This window comes from Bacillus rossius, chromosome 10 (assembly GCF_032445375.1).
Source record: "Bacillus rossius redtenbacheri isolate Brsri chromosome 10, Brsri_v3, whole genome shotgun sequence".
Taxonomy (NCBI): domain Eukaryota; kingdom Metazoa; phylum Arthropoda; class Insecta; order Phasmatodea; family Bacillidae; genus Bacillus; species Bacillus rossius.
In genome coordinates, this window is record NC_086337.1 from 38030947 (window position 1) to 38052815 (window position 21869).

General features: G+C 39.4%; 1 protein-coding gene across 2 annotated transcripts; it reads right to left on the minus strand.

Moving 5' to 3' along the window:
* Positions 1-1841: 1841 nt before the first annotated feature.
* LOC134535987 (erythroid differentiation-related factor 1) lies at positions 1842-21768 on the minus strand. Of its 2 annotated transcripts, none has more exons than XM_063375466.1 (18): positions 21625-21768; positions 18727-18983; positions 18341-18446; positions 16723-16872; positions 15434-15589; positions 14362-14534; positions 13861-14120; positions 13498-13609; positions 12840-12948; positions 12313-12654; positions 9566-10184; positions 9233-9415; positions 7442-7683; positions 6177-6323; positions 4960-5114; positions 4059-4216; positions 3652-3895; positions 1842-2275 (listed from the first exon to the last, which is right to left on the minus strand). In XM_063375466.1, exons 1-18 carry the CDS (start codon positions 21670-21672, stop codon positions 2119-2121), a joined length of 3618 nt encoding a protein of 1205 aa, XP_063231536.1. In that variant the 5' UTR covers positions 21673-21768; the 3' UTR covers positions 1842-2118. The 2 variants fall into 2 exon arrangements, with proteins under 2 accessions (XP_063231536.1, XP_063231535.1); XM_063375465.1 differs by having other exon boundaries at positions 9566-10187.
* Between the last annotated feature and the right edge of the window lie 101 nt (positions 21769-21869).

The window sequence follows — 21869 nt, forward strand, 5'->3', positions numbered from 1 at the left end:
AGCGATTACGGCACTGAATCCAATGAAATAAGATTATTGAATAAAATTCATTTATAAACTGGGAAAATATTCCATGGATGGAACAGTAGAAAAAATGAGTTTTGTGAATAATTGTAAACAAAGATGGCGACCATACAACCAATTCATTTTTCACCCACACTCTTTCTACACTTCTTAGGCCAGGCCTGCTTATGTGCAAAGAGTAAAGATGTATTTTTTTTACGTTGGAAGGAATTTAATAAACAACAATTACATAGTTTGTCTCTAAACTGCTGTGCGCGTAAGCTGAAGACCAAAAGTAAAAAAAAAAGTTTATATTTACCTTCAATCGTTCTTGTTCAATATTATTATTATTATTATTATTATTATTATTATACAATGACAACATAGAAAGTTCAGCCGGCCGTATAAAATATTACCATACAGTATTTAGTTGTATACAAATAGCAAATGTTACGTGACAAAGTTTTTGGCAATGGTTCAAAAGGCCTAAGTTAATGGATATTGTTGCGTTGATGGTTAAATTTGTATTACGTATTAGCAAACGTGTGTGAAAGATTTTAGCAGTTTACATTATTTGTAGTTGATATTCCTCCGGAGATGTGGTGACAGCACGTCGACAATCCTTGAGACCTCAACATGTGCAGGAACTAACATTTTTGCATGACAATTTAAATAAGTTTTGAAAAATATTTTCTGTCACCAAACTTGTACTTCATTAAGTACTTTAATATTTTTAATTTCTTGCATATATTTTGTGCATCTGTGAATTTCACTTATTTTTTATATTCAACCTAGCTTGTAAGTCTTAAGATTTGTACATTTATTATAAATAAGATGGTTGCATTGTTTGGTGTTTGCATTTAAGAAATTGTTTGATTTGGCCGAGTATTCGATATTCAATTCGAATTCGGGAATATTTATAAAAATTTGCTTCAAATTCTCTTTGGAACGAAAATATCTATATTCGCCCACCCCTAGAACTAATAAATTTTCTTGTTCATTTAGTGATAACTTTAACTCCTGTTTCAATGTTCTGGAGTGTGAAATATATTAGTAAAATATCAATGCAGTTAATGTTTTTAGCTGTGCCATAAATTTGTTCATAGTGGTTTCTTCAGCCATGCCTTTCTGAAGGCCATTCAATTCCCGAATATCTGAAAGAAGTTTGTATGTGTATTTTAGGGTTAAACTACTACGTAATTGAGAAGTATATTCTGTTACCATTGACTTCATTATTTAAAACATTAAAATAAAAAATTACATGAAACCACGAAGGACATAGTATTGTTTGGACAGCTCAGATGTGACTACACTACCAAACGCATGTTCAAATAAATTTCAGAGTTACAACTTTGCTGCTCATGTAAGGCGTAACGGTATGTTTCCATCCCTCTCCTGACTCACAGCAGGAGGGGAAGGTAGTCATGCACAGGCATATCTGAGAAGGCTCTTTTGTTTCTTATTGCATTGCAGTTGCACTCAAAAATGACTAATGTGTGCCAGAAGCGAGCACAAACAGCTGAAGACTGGTACTGACCAGCATGTAAAACACCATCACAAAATTCATGTTTTGGTCTTGTTCATACAAGAATGGCTCATGACTCATGAGACAAATATGTTAATTCAAATTAAAGATAGGGTTATAGTGAGGAGAGAACTAAAATAATTCCAAGATCTAAAGATAATTTTAAATGATAATTGCACTTAATAATAATCATAATAAAATAATGAAACTTGGCGTTATTGAATAAATACCCCACTTCTGCAGTTTATTGCATAAAAAGGCACATTAATGAAATAAGTGTTTACATAGGTAAAACAATAAAAAATAAAAACTTTTAAAATTTTATTTAAAAAAAATGTATATACATAATATATACAATCATTTATGCCCAAACACAAAATAAGAGGAACCCAAGTTCATCTGATAGAAGGTGTTTGTAAAGTAATTGTGTAGGTAATTACCACCGTTAAGAATACAAACCTCTACGCAGCAATGTTCATTTCCATAAAACAATCAAAACAAATTGAAATGCGTATCTCTATCCTGGACAGAGACAGTAACGTTTTACGAACCCATTATGTGTTTTGCTAGAGAGACAAAAAAATAAAGGTCTAGTGCCTGGTATTTTGTAGATTAGCTTCCCTGCTTAATTGCTCTATCTTGGGCAGCACGTCCAGCAGAAAGGAAATAAGGTCACTGAGGTGTTCGGCGCTGCTCTGCAGAGCAAGCGAGTACATGTTCTTGTACGCCTGTAGCACAGGGTCACATCTGTAACAAACACCACATGGTAAAGGTTTGGTGTTGCACTGTACACTGTTACGCTCGCAGGCTCCAAGGTTACGGCGAAGGACTGGTGACTGACATGCTCATAAACGAAGAATGCGGAAAGGAAGGGTTATGCGTTTTGGGATCTTATCCATGACTTTCATAATATGACCGTGGTGCTTTTGTGATTTCCAGACCCAACAACAACCTACAACACTTATTAAATACAAAATGTTAGAGACTGGTGTTCTGTCGTCGCCGACGCTCTCTGCTCCTCTACCGGTTTCCCCACCACATACCTAATTATTCCCCCAGTTAATGCAGGATGAACTTTGATTCACACTTCCAAAGTCTTTGTGATTGAACAATGAGAATAGAACAATTAACACAGATCTAGAATATATTGCATTGGTTGAGTATTATTGCACTGATTATGACCAAGGCTAGAGATAAAACTGAGTAAACATTGTCTCTTCAATTTAATGTGGGAATGCAAGATGATGTCAGTATTTTTGTTAAAACAGTCAACACCGGGAACATTGAAATCACCAAATATACCAGTATACTGTCTTGACAGATGACTAGTTTATCTTCAAGAAACTCAAAATAAGCTAGGTATGTAGTGGGAGTTGTATGTGAAGGTAAATAAATATTACCTAGAGTGATGTAGTAGAAATTTAAATTTTTAGCCAGGTCACTTCAATTCCCAGCAAATCGAGACTTAACCATTTCTTGAACCGATAGGAATTTATATTTACTAACAGCAATTAAAACACCACTACATACCTCTTTTCTTTAAGGTAAGAAGAATGTCCCTGTCATTCCTAAAAAAATATGATATTGATCGTTGAAGTAACGTGAATTAATGCTTTTTTTTTTCCTTCATTAAACCAAATTTCCGTGAGGCAGATGACGTTATTTGAGTTTATAAGATTTTCATAAAATTCTATGGATTTAGTCTTAAGTTTGCTTAGATTTTGATAAATAATTACCCATTTACAGGATAATTTTCTCTCATCACAAAGATATTTTTACCCATTTAAATCCTATGCAGAGAGACCTGAAAAATTCGCGGGTTCATTTCGTGTTATGCTAAAATGCAAATAATTATACCTTAGTGAGGCTTCTGCCATTGGTTCACTGTTAATCTGGAGGACTGAGAGCCAATTTGAGACCCTCACTCATAGAAGTGTCGAATCACAGGTTGCCCAGTCGAGACGACTCACAAGTCAGCAGCCAATGTACAGTTGGTATTTGCCCGAGTGTGTAGAGGCTATTAGAGTCCATCCTGAAGTTCATTGAACCCGCAAATTTTTCCGGTCTCTACCTATGCAGTTACGGGGACAAAGCCTTCCAGAGCAAGTGGGTGGTGTACTCACTCCTTCTTGGCCCCGGCCCGGCCCATGTGGAGCTTCACGAGGCTCTGCAGCGCGAACTGCAGCCTCTGCCTCAGCAGCTGCACCAGCCGCTGCTCCTCCGTCCCGCCCCCCGCCACGGCGGCCGGCCCCCCTCCTCCTCCGCCGTGGGGCTGCCCCGCCATGAGCTTCAGCATCGGCACACACTGGACCATCAGCTCCACGGCTTGGCCCAGGAGCTTCACCTTCGTGCCGAACGCCTGAGTGCCTGCGGGCGAGGAGCAAACAAACAGCTGTCTGGACTCGGGGTTGCTGCTAGGTAACCTCGAAGCTTTATTCAGTGCTACCACAGCAATGTACGCTACCATTATGACAGTTCTCGTTCTTTTTAGACGGTTGGTAACGACATGCCAGAATAACAGCCCACTTACTCTCCGCCTGGAACTCGGCTAACGCAACTCGTTCCATCTGGACCCTCAGGAACTCCGGGACCTGCTCCAAGTGTGACATGAGGCGAGCTGCCTTCTCGTAGTGCAGCTTTGACAACTGCACAAGGTTCTTGCGTTTCGGATCATCAGCATCCACAGACCTACAACACATCACCTAACAGCACAAGTGTTGCCATATGCCTTTACCAATAAACCCATCAGATGAGACCAGACACGTACAAGTACAATAGCTACATTGTGAAGCATAATGTCACATTCGATCAAGCTAATCAATGATTAACAAATTACCTATGACATTTTATGAGACTGAAATGAAAATATCATGTGGTATTTAACATTAACTTTTTTAAAACTAATTTTGAAATATTAGTTATCTTGTATTTATGGTATCCTTTTATTTGACATCATCTTTCAGTCAAGGTCACCTTATATTTGAGTGTCTTTCATTGAAGATCATCGCAACTCGGCGACTTATACAGCGAAAAGTGTTTCATCTGGAATTATATTGTTCTGCAGATTCTATAATCCAGCACCAATGAAGCAGCTAACATTCAGATTTTTTCGGGTGGATTCTGGTTGTTGACCTTTACTGCGCTGCCAGATATTTTTAGTTCGCTCAGAGTATATCATTACGGTTCTGTCTTCATTTTAATTGAGAGTTTACTGTTTTGTGACAAGTCACATTTCACATTTTGTTTTCTTGTTAAAACAATATATAAACTGACAAAATTTATAATCCCACATGCTTTCAAAAACAGTTAATAAAACAATTCATAAACTCAGGAGTTCACAGAATTTAAAATTTCATTGCTTGAAGTTTAATTGAATAATGAAAAAAAGGCCTAAAATCAACCCATGATGTGAACAACAATAAATGGCATACCTGAAAGACTTGTGATAAAGAGAAGCTAGCCGAGCGTGAACAGTGGCTTCACGGAACTGGTAGACGGGTTGCGTGGGTCCAGGGGTGTCAACATCACAGTACTTGAGTGTCTTTGTGAAGAGGTCTACCACGTCGCGTTCTACATCGTCCACACTCTGCAAGCAAAGCTGCATCAGGCAATACACTGGAAACCAACACGCATGTAGTTATATAAAGTTATTACTACATAATGTTTACCACTAGCCTGGCTATGATAAGAAGGTTTTCAACAAAATGAAAAAAATTACCTTTTCTAAAAAATTTTAAGGCCTAGGTAAATAACTTAACCTGAAGTTTTCATAAATGGGAACCGCGATGGAATTCGCAGTGAGTTGGTAGGTTTCACCCTGAGTACTCCAGTTTCCCTCACCCATGCATTTCACGACTGCTCCACTTCACTCGCTTCACTTCACGTTACTTCACCTCCTACTGACTGTAGTGATGTTAATGCAGACGAGATGCTAAGCCTCTGTTAAGCCTCAGTTCATTCACTCATTCTTTCGGTCATTCATTTCATCATCCTGCAAAGTAAACTGGATTCCAACACTCCACAAAATGGCACAGTAATAATGACGACAAACAAGCCACAACACAAGAGTTTGAAAAGTTCACCACACGCTCATCTCAGCTTCAAGCGAGGCCATGGAGTAGTAGTGGTTGGACCATTTCCCCCACACTGAGATTATTGCATTCAAATCTGCTTGGGTTATTATTCAAATTTTTACCACGTGGGTAATGTTGCGGATTTGCTGACGTTGGTTGGCTCTTCCTTGTTGTTTTTTTTTTGGTGTATCTTATCTACTTTTCTGTCTTATGCTTCTTTCGCTATGTCACGGCTGCATCTTACGAGTCCCACTTCAAAGGAAGTTACCCATGCATTAAAACTATGCCTCACCACCCGTTATGGGTTATTGCATTTTCACATTATTGTTTTGGTACATAGCAATTTTTTTACAGATGTTTCACTGAGTAAGCTTTGCAAATTACTTTTCTTTTGCTAATATTTGCTCAAGATAATTTTTATACTTCCAAAACCTAATAAGTCAGGAAATATTAATAACTTAAATTTTTTACTCCCGCTGATTGTTCCATGGTCATATCTAAGAACCTAACTATCTGTGTTTCTAGAGCTGGATTAATAGAGACGTAAATGTTTGCTTCACGAGCAGGGCCCTCACCTTGTCGTCGGTGGGGGGGAAGTCCTGCAGCAGGCAGGCCAGCGTGAAGTAGGTGGTCGACAGCTCGTACACCGCGCTGTCCCAGATCTCGGGGCTCGCGCGCCGGTGCCCCAGCTCCATCAGGGCCGACTGGTAGCTGCTCGTGGCCTGCGGACAGTCGCCCTCCCCCCCACTCATGCATCCACACGCAACCGGTTACTGAACTTCCGTACGTGCACCACCTTCAAAACCGCAGAGTACCGTATCTTAAAACTGATTACCAGAAGCTGTTTATCAGTAATTGGACCCACTTGTACATATATTAATCCAGGTACTAGCATACACAAACTGGTTTGACTTAAAATATCATTAGAACTCTAAAAAAATACATATACATATATCTTTCCAAATCTGAAAAAAAAAATTTCCAAAAGCAAAATTTCAAGGAAAGCATCTTCATTCACATACAAAACATATGTTAGGGTGTATAATACAAATTTCTGATGAAACAATCTTGTTACTTTTTCAGGACTTTTAAATAAAATAAAATATTCATCTAATTTTTTAAAATAATAAACAAAATTAAATATAATACAAAATAACAGGTATACTATTCACGAGTGCATGCAGGATTTTGTGTCAGAAAACTACTGCAAAAAAAAAAGTTTTTAGAGATAACTTCTAAATGTTTTGAGACAGTCTTAAACCTGTTAAAATTTAAATTGCTGCTGTAACCTGAAGTGAGGCAAATAAAACAAACTGCAACTTAGCAAAAAAAACTGCTGGTTATAAGTTTCCTGACTTCCAGCACCAATGCTGTTTTTTTAGGGATTTTTAATGACTTTCATGACAAGTCCTTCAATTTCGTTACTTTTCCATGACCTGTAGAAACCTGCACAGTTATTTAAAAATATATATTTTCTTAAAAAATTTACACACTACATATGGACGTTGTTATGCAAAAAGGAACCAACCCGCATGAAAACTATTCTGAGTATTTTGAAGTTAAAAATTATAAATTGTAATTCTCGTATTGATAACATAATGTGGGTATAATTTTAATGGTCCAGTGTAAATTCTGATATAAAAAATAATAACAACGACGGTACGATCAAACTGGTACTATTTTAATTTATTTTCAAATAAAAATATAACAAAAATTGTGGGTTGGTTCCTTTTTGCATAACTACGTCCATATATGAATCTGGTGTACGGCGACGCGGCATATTGAGGTGCGAGGGCACACAAGCGACAAGCAATGCTGCAACAGCCGGGCAGACGCACACCTTGTTGTAGAAGGCCCGCTCCGTGGCGCCGATGCTGGAGCGGTGAACGGACGCGTCCGGGGAGTGGAAGTGGGCGCACATCCTCATGAGCCGGCCGACGTTCAGGTGCAGCACGGCGAGGTTGGCGCGGTCCCCGATCGCTTTGAAGTGCTGCACCCCGGCCTCCAGGTGCCGCAGGGACGTGCGGAACAGTAGCTGGACCTCGGGCGCACGCCCGCTCGCCTCCGGCGACCGGCACAAAGCTGCGCCAGGTCAAACCAACATCAGGACCTCGGAAGCAAGGATGCTCAAAATACGAGGGGGACGTTTTTGCGAGCAAGAACCATTTTTGAATTCGGCCGCTGCGGCATTGCGGTCGGCATGTGTACCCAGTGGCGTGCCCAGGATTTTGCTCTTGGGGGGAGGGGTCAGGCAGAAGGCTAGGGCCTTTCCGGGAGGGGATGCGTCGTATATATATCCGTTTACAGTAGTTTAGTTTACGCTAAAAATGGAAAGTGAACTAAGAGTTAAATTAAACATTTATACTTGTGTCATTGAATTAATTTTAATATCATACTAAGTATTTATTTTTTTTTCATTTTATGAATTTAATATTAAAATATTTTTAGCCCTGGGGGGGGGGGGGAGTCCGGTCCCGCTCGTCCCCCCCCCCCCAGCCCCCCCCAAGGCACGCCCCTGTGTGTACCTACATCTGTTGGCCAGCCACACTCACCATTACGGAAACATTTGACAGTGTTTACGCCTCCGCCGATTGAGAATCCCGCCGACTGTGAAATACGCACAGTGATTCGTTTTCTTAGAGCTGAAGCCGTGAAAACGGATGGAATTCATTGTCACACCAGTGAAGTGTATGAAAAAAAAAACATTATGATCAATGGAATGGTACGGAAATGGGTTAAAACGTTTAAAGAAGGCCGCACGAATGTCCACGTTGAGGAATAAAATGGGGACTGTCATTACTGAAGATTTGGTGCAGAAAGTTGACGAAAAAGTAAAAGAGAACACACGTTAAATGATTTCTTCATTATCTAATGAATTTTCAGAAGTCTCAATGGTTTTTAAATCCGGTGTCAGAATTAATAATCCAGCATGGCCGTAGTCCCAAAATTAAATTCAGATACATCCTATTATACAGATTATTATTTCTTGCCTTAAAAAATTTGAATAACTCTTATGCTAAGACACACATATATTTTTTATTTATGCTTACGTGCTCTGTCAAAACTTTTCACATTAATGATTGGTTGGATTTAAAAATTTATAAACAAATTATTTTTGAACTATGAATATACATGATTGAAAACTATGAACGAGCAAACAAAACTAATTAAAAGTTTTTAAACTCTTGAAAATTGACTTATGCTTAATATCTGTCAACAGCACTCTATTAGACAGAGTAGGACAGAAATTGGTTATGGTCCAGAATAAGGAAACTCCCTAACATTTTCCTGGAGATACTAATGTCAAATGTTTGTTCTTGGAAAACACTGGGAATTCTGTGGAAGGAATATTTAGTAAGAAACAATTACACCACAGACGAAACACAAAAAGACTGACAATGAACAGACAGTTGCAACAAGAACCACTTATATTGGCTTGTTCTCTGTTGGTTTACACTTTATATCTTTTTAATCCTTCTACGAACCAGAGTAAACCAGCAATGGCATATGTACATGATATTACGTTAAGTCAATCTACTCGTCCTGCAGGAACCATTCTAGGAATGAATCTGTGTCCTGCTGAAAGTCGTACGAGCAAGCGAGAACTGCTGACGGAAGATATGACGAGCACCTCCTGCCTGCTCCATGTACAGCTTCCCCAGCTCGTTCTCCACGTTGCCCAGCCGGCGCCGCAGGCTGGCCCCCTGCCGCTCCGTCTCCAGGGAGAAGGCCCTGGTGTAGCAGTCGCGACTCGCCAGGAGAACCTGCTCCACGTCGCGTACCTCCTCCGGGATCAGCTGCAGCTCCGGCAGGTCTGCCGCACGCGAGCCACGGGATTCACCAAACACATCCACAACATACGAGAGCTAATCTCGATACTTTTACTGTAACACGCTAAACTTTAAACAATTTTAATACATATTAAGGATAAGTAAGACACGTAATGCATATAGTCCGTGCTCACCCTCGAGACAGCCCTCGAGCTCGGCGTCGCGCAGGATGTACAGGTCGTCGTCGGACGGCTGCGCGCAGGGACCGTGCTGCACACGGCCCCAGTGAGGCGCCATCATGAAGCAGGCGTCGGCGGCGCGCGTCAGCAGGTGGGCGGCCAGCTCCCGGCCGGGCGCGGCGCCCCTCAGCCGTGCCAGCGTGCAGTGGCAGCGCAGTGCCGCGCGGGCGTGCCGCAGCACCTCGCCGTGCCGCTCGGCCGCGAAGGCCCGCTCCGCCAGCGTGGCGTACACCAGGCGTGCCTTCTCGTGCAGCAGCGCTCGCAGGTGGGCCCTCCACGACAGCTTCACCTCCGCCTTCGACTTGCACAGCAGGGCTCTCGGGGACGTGTCCGCCCGCCCCTCTGCCTCTCCGTCACCCTCCGGAGTCACCCCGACGCCCCTTCCTTCCTTCTTCTTACGTCGACTACCCAAGGTCTTTCTGCCGGGAACGCTGGGCGTGTTCTCGTGAGCGGCCTCCACGATGGGAGGGTCGTGTTTGGAAAGTGAAGCATACGGCATGGGGATTGCTTGAAATGGGTATGCCATTTTCTGGACTTCCTCCTCCTCACGCTTATCCTCAGGGTTGACATGTTTCTGCTGCAATGAAACAATAATCATGTTAATGTTAATCTTAAAAAGTTTTCTGACAAGGTAAAACACCAACATTTAACATGAATGGTTTATATTAAATAGTTCCTCCACTTCCTTACAAACAGAGGCAAGAATTTTGCCACAGTGTAAAATCTCAGAAGTGTTATGTATTCTGTTAGAGTTACCCTGGTTCAAAATATGCATTTGTTATAAAATGGTTTTGGGAATTGAGGGACCAAAGCCAGAGCATAAACAGGAGTCGGAGAAGTTCAGCAAGCTGGGACACACATCCCGTTGTAGAGTCAGCTAGTGTTTAAAATGAAATTATTTAATTTATTTAATAATTTCTTCTACTCTAGCCTAACTCTCTCAGTATTAAGAATTGTATTAAGACGCTTGAGTGTAAAAGTCAAGGTAAGGTGTTTCAAAAGTACGTTAAATACTAATATCGTGACTTTAGACCTTGGAATAAAGTGTAATCAAATCCAAATGTACTGTTTATACATATTTATGTGCAGTGCTTGTGACGATGGTGACAATACACTTTGACATGCACAAAATAACACTTCATAGAAAAATTAACTTACAACTATCCTATTCTAAACTACAGATGGAATTTGATATGACTATCAACTTCAAGCATCTAACAATAATTGTTAATTCTTTTAAATTGAGTGAATTATTTTTAATATCAAATGTTAATTATTGGAAGTGATCAATTTTTAACTAACTTCAGTGCGGTAGAGCGTGGACTACTGGGTACGTTTCAAGCAGTACTAGTCAGCAAAAATAGTAATACATTATTCCAATACCAAATTCCATCTATACTAAATTATACCTACTATCTTGATCGGGATCACAATTCTGGAATTTTATTTTAAATCTAAAGATGAACAAGTTAATAGGTTTTCTTTACAAGTGAATATTCAATATAATATTACAGAGTTTAGATCGGTAAAACTATGTTAGTTTTTTCTTAAATTGTAATTCGTTCAGGGACTTCTATACAGTGAGTCTTCGGTTGATGGGGTAAGGGACCAAACCTTGCTGCAGGATACCCACGAGACGTATAGGTTCTCGGAGACTCCTGGTTTAGACTCGTCAAGGACTGCGATAGTTGGGTTGCTACTCCGTCCTCTATCGTGCGGCTGGAATACGCGCCGAAACGACTCCATCCTTCCGACTATGGGCTGCAACTGGGCTGGATTGCGCGACGTTCATCCTTCCCGGGCTCGAACTGTGACTTTTCATTTTCAACAGGATTCTTCTTTCTTCGTATTTACAAACGATATTCTATCTTCGTAGTATTCAAAGCATATCAAAGGCATTTGGCAATCTCTTGAATACGAATTTATGGCGACTTCTCTTCTTAAAAAATTATTTAAAAATCTTTATGTCTGAGTAGAATCTTCGTAGATTAAAATTATAATTTTCTTCCAAACTCAACTAATATTTGCATTAATGACCATTTCCAATCTTCAATAAAATATTAAATTATAAATCAATTTCAGAATCGTTGCGTTTTAGCTGTTGTCTTCATCAAGTCTCAATTCATTCTAAAAGAATGTCACTAGTAAACAATTTTCTTTAGTTTGTTTTTAAAACAAAAGATAATAAACTGACTGACTATTTCTGGCATGTTCATCTTTAAATTAATCGTTAATTTAAAAAAAATACTGCTATGCTAAATTTGACAATATTTAAAATAAAAAATAAACATAGAGTAATACATAGACTAACGATAACGAAAGAAATTTACAGTCTGGGTTAATCATATAGTAAAAATAAACATAAGGAATAAAATATAATTAAACTAAATAAATATTATATAAACTAAATAAATATTAAAGGAAATTAAATATTTACTATCTATAAAGTGTAAATATTGCCTTTGTACCGTAATATGAATGATAGGTGCATCCTAGTCAATGCCTTGGGACAGCAGGATACAAGGCACATATACGTAATTTTGCTAGGAGGTAATGTCAGACGGGACTGATATGCGTACAGCTAACAAGGGAGCAAATAAAAGTTTGAATTAACTTCGTGAGGGCAAAACAGTAACTATCACTAACAAAAAAGATGAGTTGATTTAGTTAAATGGTTTCATTATAAAAGGAAGGCGACTCACGGGCAGGTCCGGGGGCTTGGCGTCCGAGTCGTCGCCCTCGAAGAACTGCAGGCACTGCAACCCCGCGACCACCTGCCGCAGGGCCAGGCGGCAGCGCTCCGGCACGTCCACGCACAGGGCCCGCCGGGGGGCGGAGCCCCTCCTCGGCCCCCGCGGGCTCTTCCTGCACGGCAGCTTGCCCGCCTGGCAGAGCGTCTCCAGGGCGACGCTGGTCGGCCCCGTGACCTCCTCCTCCTCGTCCTCCCCGCCCTCCTCCAGCGCGGGGCTCAGCTCCGGGGACGACGGGTCCGTGTCGGCCGGGACGTACAGGTCCGAGAGCATGTAGTGGGCCGACGTCACTATCTGGCACAAGCAGCCACACCTGCACTTGTGCTCAGGGTCAGGTCCAACATTAGAGTGTGAGGTACAGTCAGGGGAATAATTTGTATGACAAATTTCAAAAATAAATCCAATTTTTAAAAACTTGGACTCAGAACATTTTTTTTTATAACTGTACACAGGTAAATAACGTACGGGTTGTCACTCACCTGAGGGTACTTCTCCTTTGCCAAAAGAGACACACAGTTCTTCAGCAGCATCAGCACAGTTTTCTGCTGCTGGTGGCTGTCCGGGGACTGCTTCATGTTCCGCGCCACCCTGGCGGTCAGCGAACACGACCACTATGTCTACGACTTTATAGGATAGGAAAGGCCGCATCCTTCATGAATGACGAGAATATATATAAAAAATATAACAGAACCTGAACGACTGGACAGAATTCGATGGGGTTGGTTTCGTTTTGGCCACATATTCTCACTACAAAGACTTAAATGTACAGAAATAGACAACACAGTGCATATAAGAAAATAAAATATTGCCAACGGTTTTTCTTAAAATAAGGGCTTAAAAAAAAACCTGACTTTAAAATTATTAAAACCACATTTCAAAAAAGTTACCAAATCTTAGAATGAAATATATTGCAATGATTTTCTTTTATAATTGCATAATAGTGTGTTTAAATAAATATAAATAAGTTAAAAATTATATTTTAGCCATGGCATTGATTTAATCGAAGTTAAGTGAGTATTAATCTAAATATTTTTTTGGAAAAACACTACCTTGCACTTACAGAGCATTATGTTTCTGTCGGAAGAGTTGAGAATGACAGCATATGAAAATGTGCATTATTTGACATACAATGCTCACCTGTAAAGCAACATAGCAACTGGCACAGTGAAGGGATTTTGATCCTTATCATCCATGAAATCTGTACAGAGTGACGTCAAGTCGTACAGCTTCACAATGTCGTCATCTTTGCCTGAAATACCAAGTCATAAAATGTGTCACGAGTTAATTAAATATATCTTGGACTAAACGTACAAAATATAAAATCAAAAGCTTTTCAATTAAACTTTTCCCTTTTATATATATAAACATTTGTCATTTCAATTCAAGTTTTTAAGTTTTATTGGGCACAGGGCAAATCACTGCAGCAGGAAGTAACAACTGTAAAATTTAAATAAAATATCCGTAGCACTCGTAGTTATTACCCAACACTGTTGCACTCACCTTTGAACAACCAGTAGGTGTGTCCTGCCTTCGTGGCGTTGGCCTTAAGGAAGGACAGTATGTTCTGGGCTACGTCGCGTATCAGCTTGGGCGAGAACTTGGAGTCCTGCAGGTGGGGCAGGTCCTCCGTCTTGATCAGCTCGTACTTCTGCACGATGCCGTCCAGGTGGCAGCACATCAGCACCTCCGGCACGTTGCACATCAGGTTGTCGAGCCAGTGGTCGATGCCCGTCAGCACGCTGATCGGCTTCGACATGTCCCTGGCGAGAACAACGCCCTTCCGTCACTCTGTCATTGCACGCAAGTGGTTCGAGGAAATATATATATTGTCACATTTCGTATATCATTTCCATCATACCATCCCTGTATTTCCACCACAAGTTTGAAAAAAAAACCATTTAATCCAAATTTAACACTGCGCTATTGCGATTCCAGCACGAGTTGTAACATTCCAAAACTGAAGTCTGTTCAGATAAGGAAATAATAGTGCGTAACCTGTACCTTAGTTTCAGACTAATGCACGGATGCGTTGGGCCACCAAATATCGGCAAGTCTGTGCCGATCAGCATCCTTATATCTTCGAACGTCCACATGATGTTGCGAGAAAACTGGTGGTTGAAAGCCGGATAAGGATGTTTTTGCTGTGGGGTTGGTTCTGGTAGCAGTGGCGATGCCTGGAATGTAGGACACAATATTAGGCTTTTAATACAAACATAGGCAAGGGTGGAGGGTCTCGGTTTTGGTAGTACTATGTGCAAAAAGTTCCTTGGTGTATTCGTGAGAAGGGCACTTAAATAAATAAGTAAATATATTTTTAATCAGGGATGGTACAACCAGTGGTTCAGGAATTTATATCAACCCTAATATTGTGCTGTAAGAAATGATAAATTTTCAGCCTCTGAAAGTATTCCTGTACTTCATTTGACCAGAATATTGTTTATAAATTTATCAGTAATAATGTTAAAAAAAAAAAAAGTACATTTAAAGGCAAGTTTCGATTAAGCCTTAATGATAAACATATCAGTCAAATTATTATGTGGTGTTCCCATATTCTGGAACTTAATGTATAATGATTCGTGATGCAGAAGTCATCATTCATAAATTTAAAATACTGAGCTAAAAAAAAATATCTTAATGACTAAATGTTGGTCTTGATTCTGGCAGAAACTTATCAGTCAGTCTTGAAGGCTTTAAAGGAAATCAAAGATGCTTTTAGAACATTCTGTTTGACCATCATTTTTATAGCTAGGAATTAGTTGTTTGAGAAAAAAATCATTGGCCGCAGTCACTATGTGATATACACACAGCTAGGTTGGCAACATATTAAGGAAAGTAGTTCCTTGACTTAATGTCTGGAGGGGAAGGGGGACTAAAATTTGTTCATTTTTGTTGACGTACATTAGAAATAAGATTTGAGCATGATAGCAAAACTGTGATATTCCTAACAACGTAAAGGCTTTTCCCACTCAAGCTTACAATACACTAGGCTTGTGGCAGTGCTGACAGAAGAATACTGAAAGTAAACGAGAAGCAAGGCTACGAAGTCGAGACGATGCAGGAGGGAGAGACTCACCGCCGGGACGGCTGAGTCGGTGGTGGGGTCCGGCTGTGGCAGGGGCGCCCCCAGCTCGGGTTCTGCGACCGCCAGGCTGTGGTACAGGAACTTGGACACCAGGCTCTTCTGCTGTAGGGCCAGCCGGCTCTTGTTCCTGTGGAACAGCCCTTTGTCCTGCGACACACAGACATTAGTCACTGACGAGCCCTTCATCACAGTACCGGCATTCAAATATTTCAATACTCAGACTCAGGAACTTACCTACTTGATATCAGAGTGATGTCTGTTTACGAAAAGTGTTTAAGAAGCAGAGGGCAGATGAGTAGTTTTGTTCAGTATTTCTTTTTATATTAAACTATATTTTTAAAGAGATAAAAAATGGCTAAAATGTGTGTCTTCGGAATAATGTTTAGGCACGAAACGCCCGTACAGATTCTTGAAAGCACCTTTATCTTCATTTCTCCACCACTTTGGTTAATGCTCAGATGTCACAGTCGCCATATGCACAATGTAAAGACTGCGGGCAAGTCCACAGCTTTGTGCTTACAGGTGATACTGCACTATAGGCACCAGTGAGTGTCGCACTTATCATGCCACCTCACTAACACAAAAGCAAGGTTGTATGAGATGTCATGATACAGACCAATGACACGGTAGAAGGATACGCTCAAGGACTATTTTACGGAACCATGCCAGCGTTTTCCTGGTGGGATTTCATGAAAACGTGAAAACAGAAATCAGGATGACTGGACCAGAATTGAAACGTACTGAGTTTACCCAAAAAAAATGCGGCTGTGAATATAATGCAACAACAAACTTTTTGATGATGAGTTTATGAAAAAGACTTTACGGATTGGAAACTGACATTCAAGTACATAGCACTTGAAAATTAATAGATTTATTCTATATTTACTAGACACTTTCTGGTATTACTGTCATCAGTATAGTTTTTTTACATGGTCTCTTTGAAATACCGAGCTGCAGTTTAAAAAAAAAATTGTGTTTTATGACTAGTTCAAAAGCGGGGTCTGTTTAGAAAGCAAAGGATGTGATGATATACGGTGGTCTAGCAGGCGGTGCCTTCCCCAGCAGCCATAGCAAAGAAGAGAAGCAGAGAGATCTCAAGTGACAAAGTCCATTCCCACCCTCTCCTTCTTTCTGCATCTCTCATTTGTTACACCTGTGCAGAAGTTCAGGAAGTTCCGGGCTAAAGTGATACAGCTTAACGGCAGATCCTTGTAGTTTTCCGACTATGTGGAGGTTCGGGAGGCCTTGTTGATCGGACCCGGCGGAGTTAATGTACATACCTTCTCACCGCCGAGAGTGGTGTGCACGTGGTCGAAGAAGAACTTCCGCAGCCACTCCCACTCGGACTGCGAGGTGCGCAGCAAGTAGCGGTACACATCGAACTCGTCTATCAGAAGCGTGTTCTCGACTCGGTGCACCATCATGCTAACCTGCAAGCAGCAACAATCTAATTACGTGGATTACGCTGAAACGTCAATGTTTTGCGTTTGGTTTGTGCATCATAATCAATGGATGATAATGACTGATGGATGGATAATGATGATTAATTGATAGAGACAAGGTTTTATGGTTTTATTCATATGCTATTTTCATTTTTCAATAAGAATTTTTTTTTAATCTTTTTGTTTATAAAGATAGTATAAATATATTCAATAAATAAGAAACATACATTATATGTTTCATTATACATATTTATTTCACTAAAACAGTGTAATTTTGACTGATAAATGATGTATTTTTAAAATAAAGTAATTTATAATAAGCATAAGAAAAAATAAATCGGCAAGTATTTGCTTGTTCGAAAAATGTACCAATGATGTAATGTAAACCAGAGTTACTAAAAACAGTTTCAAGATTAAAAAAAATGTTCTCCCAATCCACTTGGTTATATACATTTTGGTACAAAATACATGCTAAAAAATTACATTACGTGAATTAAAAATATTAAAAGATTACTTTTTGTGATTTGAGTTAAGTTTTGATTGAAAATGCTGATTAATTTCATGATTTCAGTTGCATTTCAGTGCTTTATGGTATATAAACTTGAGTCATGTTGTTATATGGTGTATTGACATTCTGTTTGGAGCTATTTGAATTTTATCACAATCCGCCACATAACGTGTCCCTACTAACTGATGATACTGATGATGAGTCTTTTCGGAGTGTGGTGGCCCCAGGTAACAGCACAATGTGGAAGCTGTGGCAGTCATTGCAAAATGATTCTGCAGTGGTTTCCCACTGCCTCTTGCAGTATGGAGGTTTGCTTGATGCTTGATAGCGTTTTAGGCCGCACGGTTATGCACAGGGGCTCCAGGATTGCCGTACCGACCCGTGCTCGTAAATGTAAGTCCCCTTGAAGTGCTGAGATCGAACCCACACCCCTCGACACGTGAGCATAATGCGTTCGAGAACACGGCCACCGAGGACCTTCCGTGTGGAGGGAAAAGGATAATAAAACACCCAGTCCTCAACCTGGAAAGGGCCAATTTTCCACAAAAAAAAAAATATTCCTCAAAGCCTCGACTGGGAATCAAACATTTGCCTTACCTCCCAGCTTTAACCACTGTTGGAGTACAAGCCAAATATATATAAAACCTTAATTTAAAAAAAAACTGTTTTGCTAGACACCCACATGGCAACAGATATATAAATGTATATGTGTGTATACATACATTTACACACATAATAATAGATGTTCATGTGTTTGTAACTATTGTCCAGTAAAACAATTTTTCTGCTTGATTCATATGTTTCACTTACTACCTTATCATTAACAGTAAAGTTTGTGATCTCGCGATAAAATTTCCAGTTTCTAAATGGACGGTCAAATAACTGAAGTTCACAACTTCCTTGAGTTCAATAGATACTAATCACAGAAATCTGTGAAAATGAACTCACCGATGCCTTACTATATGCAATTTTCAGTAGCTTCTTGATATTTTCAGCATCGGAAATCACATCTGCTTCACCCACACTGTCTGGGAACATGTGTGCAATCTGAAAGCTAAAAAAAATATATATATATATTTTTTGGTAGTGCTGGGTTAAATTAATTCCCAAATTTCTCAAATCCATAATTTGAATTGGAATCACAAAGGGTACCTCAAACCTACACTTAAAATCTAAATCTATGTCTCAAAATTAAAAAATTAAATAACATTCACAAAATAAAAAGCAATGTTACATATACTAATGTTAAAAAATTCAACCATTAATTATTTGTTTCACATGTAAGCCAAACAGAGTCCAGATCCTAAAGCCGGGCTTGACAGCAGCTCGGATACCTGCAAAAGCCATTTGAGTCCGTCACGATGGGCTGGAAGCCGAAGTGCGTCGCAGAGTTGCTCAGCCAATTGGAAGGCGGCAGGTTCAGGTCCGTGTTGCTGCGCAGGCAGGCAAAGTTGGCCAGAGACCGCGCAGTCGAGTACTTCACGACCGCCTTTGACTTGACGTCTGCCTCCGACACATCGCCCGACGAGTTCTTTTCCCATTCGTCTTCCAAGCTCGACTCGTAGCAGCGATCCTCAATGGCAGGTAATGCCTGCCAACAGAAGTGCACAATGATAAAGCAAGTAAAAAACTGTAACTATTCCGTATCACGTATCCAAGTTTATCACTTGATCATGATGGAATCACTGTGTAAACAATGATCCCTTGGTACACAATGATTATACTGTTTTAATATAGTACGCTGAAAGATCCTGGCCAGAAAAAAACTCAAATATTACAGCACAATCAGATTATGTCATATCTTGTGAAAATTTTTCCTTCTTATTCAATTTACTATAATAATTAAATGTTATATCACAAGCTTTTGCTGTGACCAGGATCTTTTGATTCACTAAAATAAAACAGCAAGCATCATGTACCACAAGATCAATAAATACAGGATCATGCCATCAAGATAAGGGGTGAATTTGGATAAGTGATATTGAACTTTTACCTTAAAATGTTACATGCTTTGGATTATAAATAAAAAGTCATAAGTCTTATTAATAAACATAAAGTATCTTAAAAATTCTGGCAGTCAATTTTCACCTTTAAAAACAGCTAAATCTTAAAAACAAATTTGGGTTGATTTGCTACACACTCACATTAAGTTTTACATAGGCCATACCAATGTATGCTCTTTTGGACAGCCAATAAATAAATGAATGCAGTGATTGCTGACTAGCTACACTCTAGAACTAAAAGATGTTTATTAAAATACCTTATTTTTATTTAATTGACTGCTATTTTATCATTGCATTTTTGCATAACATGACTTGTCCAATATCTTTGTGCAAATTTATACAACCTAAAAAAAAATAATTAATTAATAGATGAGATTAAACTAAACAATATTATTTCTGTAGTGCAATAGTGTCAGAATCAATTAGGTCATGCTTTATTAATATCCTTGTTAGCTCATGTTAATAATATAACCATCACAAGATCAGGTTCTTTATTTCACAAACACTATAATCTTTATTAGAATAAAAATGAAACTCATTCACTGTAGAATTAGAATTAAATTGAAGTCTGCAGCTGTTGGGCACGAGTCCTGTGGTAGGCAGTCACGCCACTTTTCTCTTTCCCTCCTCCTGAACTGTACTACATTCTTCGCTAACACACACTCCTCATCTAAAATATTAATTTCCCGATTGTTCTCACAACCAGAGAGTTTCGACCCTTTTCAATCACCTCCTCTCTGAAAATTTTTCTGGAGTTCTCCCTCCTGCTTTACCCTTCTCTCTCTCAATCCTGCGTTCCAGCTTCCTAACTAACCTTTTGGTCCACTTTCAGTCTTTTAGATTCTCTTATCCCATTTCCTTCATTAGCTCTGACAGGCTAGTTAAATTCTCTCCCTTTTCATAATTTTCAATTCTCCTCAAATTCCCCGTCGCCCACCTAACTACTCTGTCTGCCTCCCAGTTCCGCCCCTAACACCACTGTGTACGAACTCTACACCGCCGCAGCATGCTTCAGCCACAAATGTGTGAGCCTTCTCAATGTGTTACTTTCTTCCCTCAGAACCCTTTCCAGCATACCCAAGGCCTGCCTGCCCCTTCTTCACTACATTCTCCATCTGCCAACACCCCTTCCCTCCTTACTGAAAGTGGTAAACACTCTTTTATATATTTTTTCAATTGTTAACATGTCTACACTTGTTTTGCCTATCTCTCTCTTCATAAAATTCCTTTCAACCCACTACTCCAATCTTTCCAAAACCTGCTGTAGGCCCATTGCACAGTCATCCACGTTGCATGTCCCCATCAGTTCCATTCATTATATCATTTACCACAATAGTAAAGCGCCGTGGACCCAACAAACTGCAGTAATTGTTCCGTATCACGTATCCAAGTTGATCCATTGATCCTGATGGCATGATCCTGTATGATTGTTCCGTAGTATATGATACTACTGATTTAATTTAGTATGTCGAAAGATCCTGGCCATAACAAAAATATTACAATACAAACAAAGTTAGGAAGTACAAAAAAAAATTCATTTTCGGATTTTTATTTTATCTGATAATACAATCATTATTCAATGACATCACAATTTTTGTTGTATCCAGGATATTTTGATGTACTAAATAAAAACAGCAAGCATCATGTACCACAGAATTAATGTATTCAGGATCATGCCACTAGGATCATGGGAAAGACTTGAATACGCAATATGAATCTATTAGGACTAATAAAAGTGCCCTGCGGCACCAATGTGACCCTGCTCTCTTCAGACAGCTTATCCTCTATTCTCACCATGTTTCATGTTTGTGAGAAATTCCCTATCCATTCCCCCATCCTTATATACAATATACTCCCCTCTATTTATCCATAAACTTCATACACAGTACTTTATCGGACATTTTTTAAAAGTCAATGAACCCGGAATTTAACTGATTACCAATTTCTACCTCCTGTACTAAATCCTTCAGCAAACCAGTCAGCTTGTTTCAGATGAGCAGCCCTTTTAAAACCCCATAGTTTATTCCCACTATATCAAGTAAAGCATTACGGATAAATTTATATAAAAAATAGTGAAGTAATAATTTATAATACGTAACAAATTCTGAGCAGACTTTTATGTTTTTTTTGTAGTTAACGCACAGAAAGCGTTTATCTTATAATGTGGTCTACATAATTGGAACAATATTTTAGGTTATATTAAAAAAGTATGTTTATTTATTAACTTACTGTCAGCTTTTTGCGTGGACTGGTATCTTCACGTACATTTACAGCCATTATTTACAATCTCTCATATGGTCACAGTATTTATTACATCACGTAAAACAATACACTTTCCACTTGTCAACACGCAGAAAATTTCAGCAGCAGACGTAAATAGTAGTACGAGAAAAAAACTTTCAAAATACACACCAACATAATGCTGCCAACATATTGATAATTTCTTTTTGGATTTAAAGTCAAAACCTATTTCT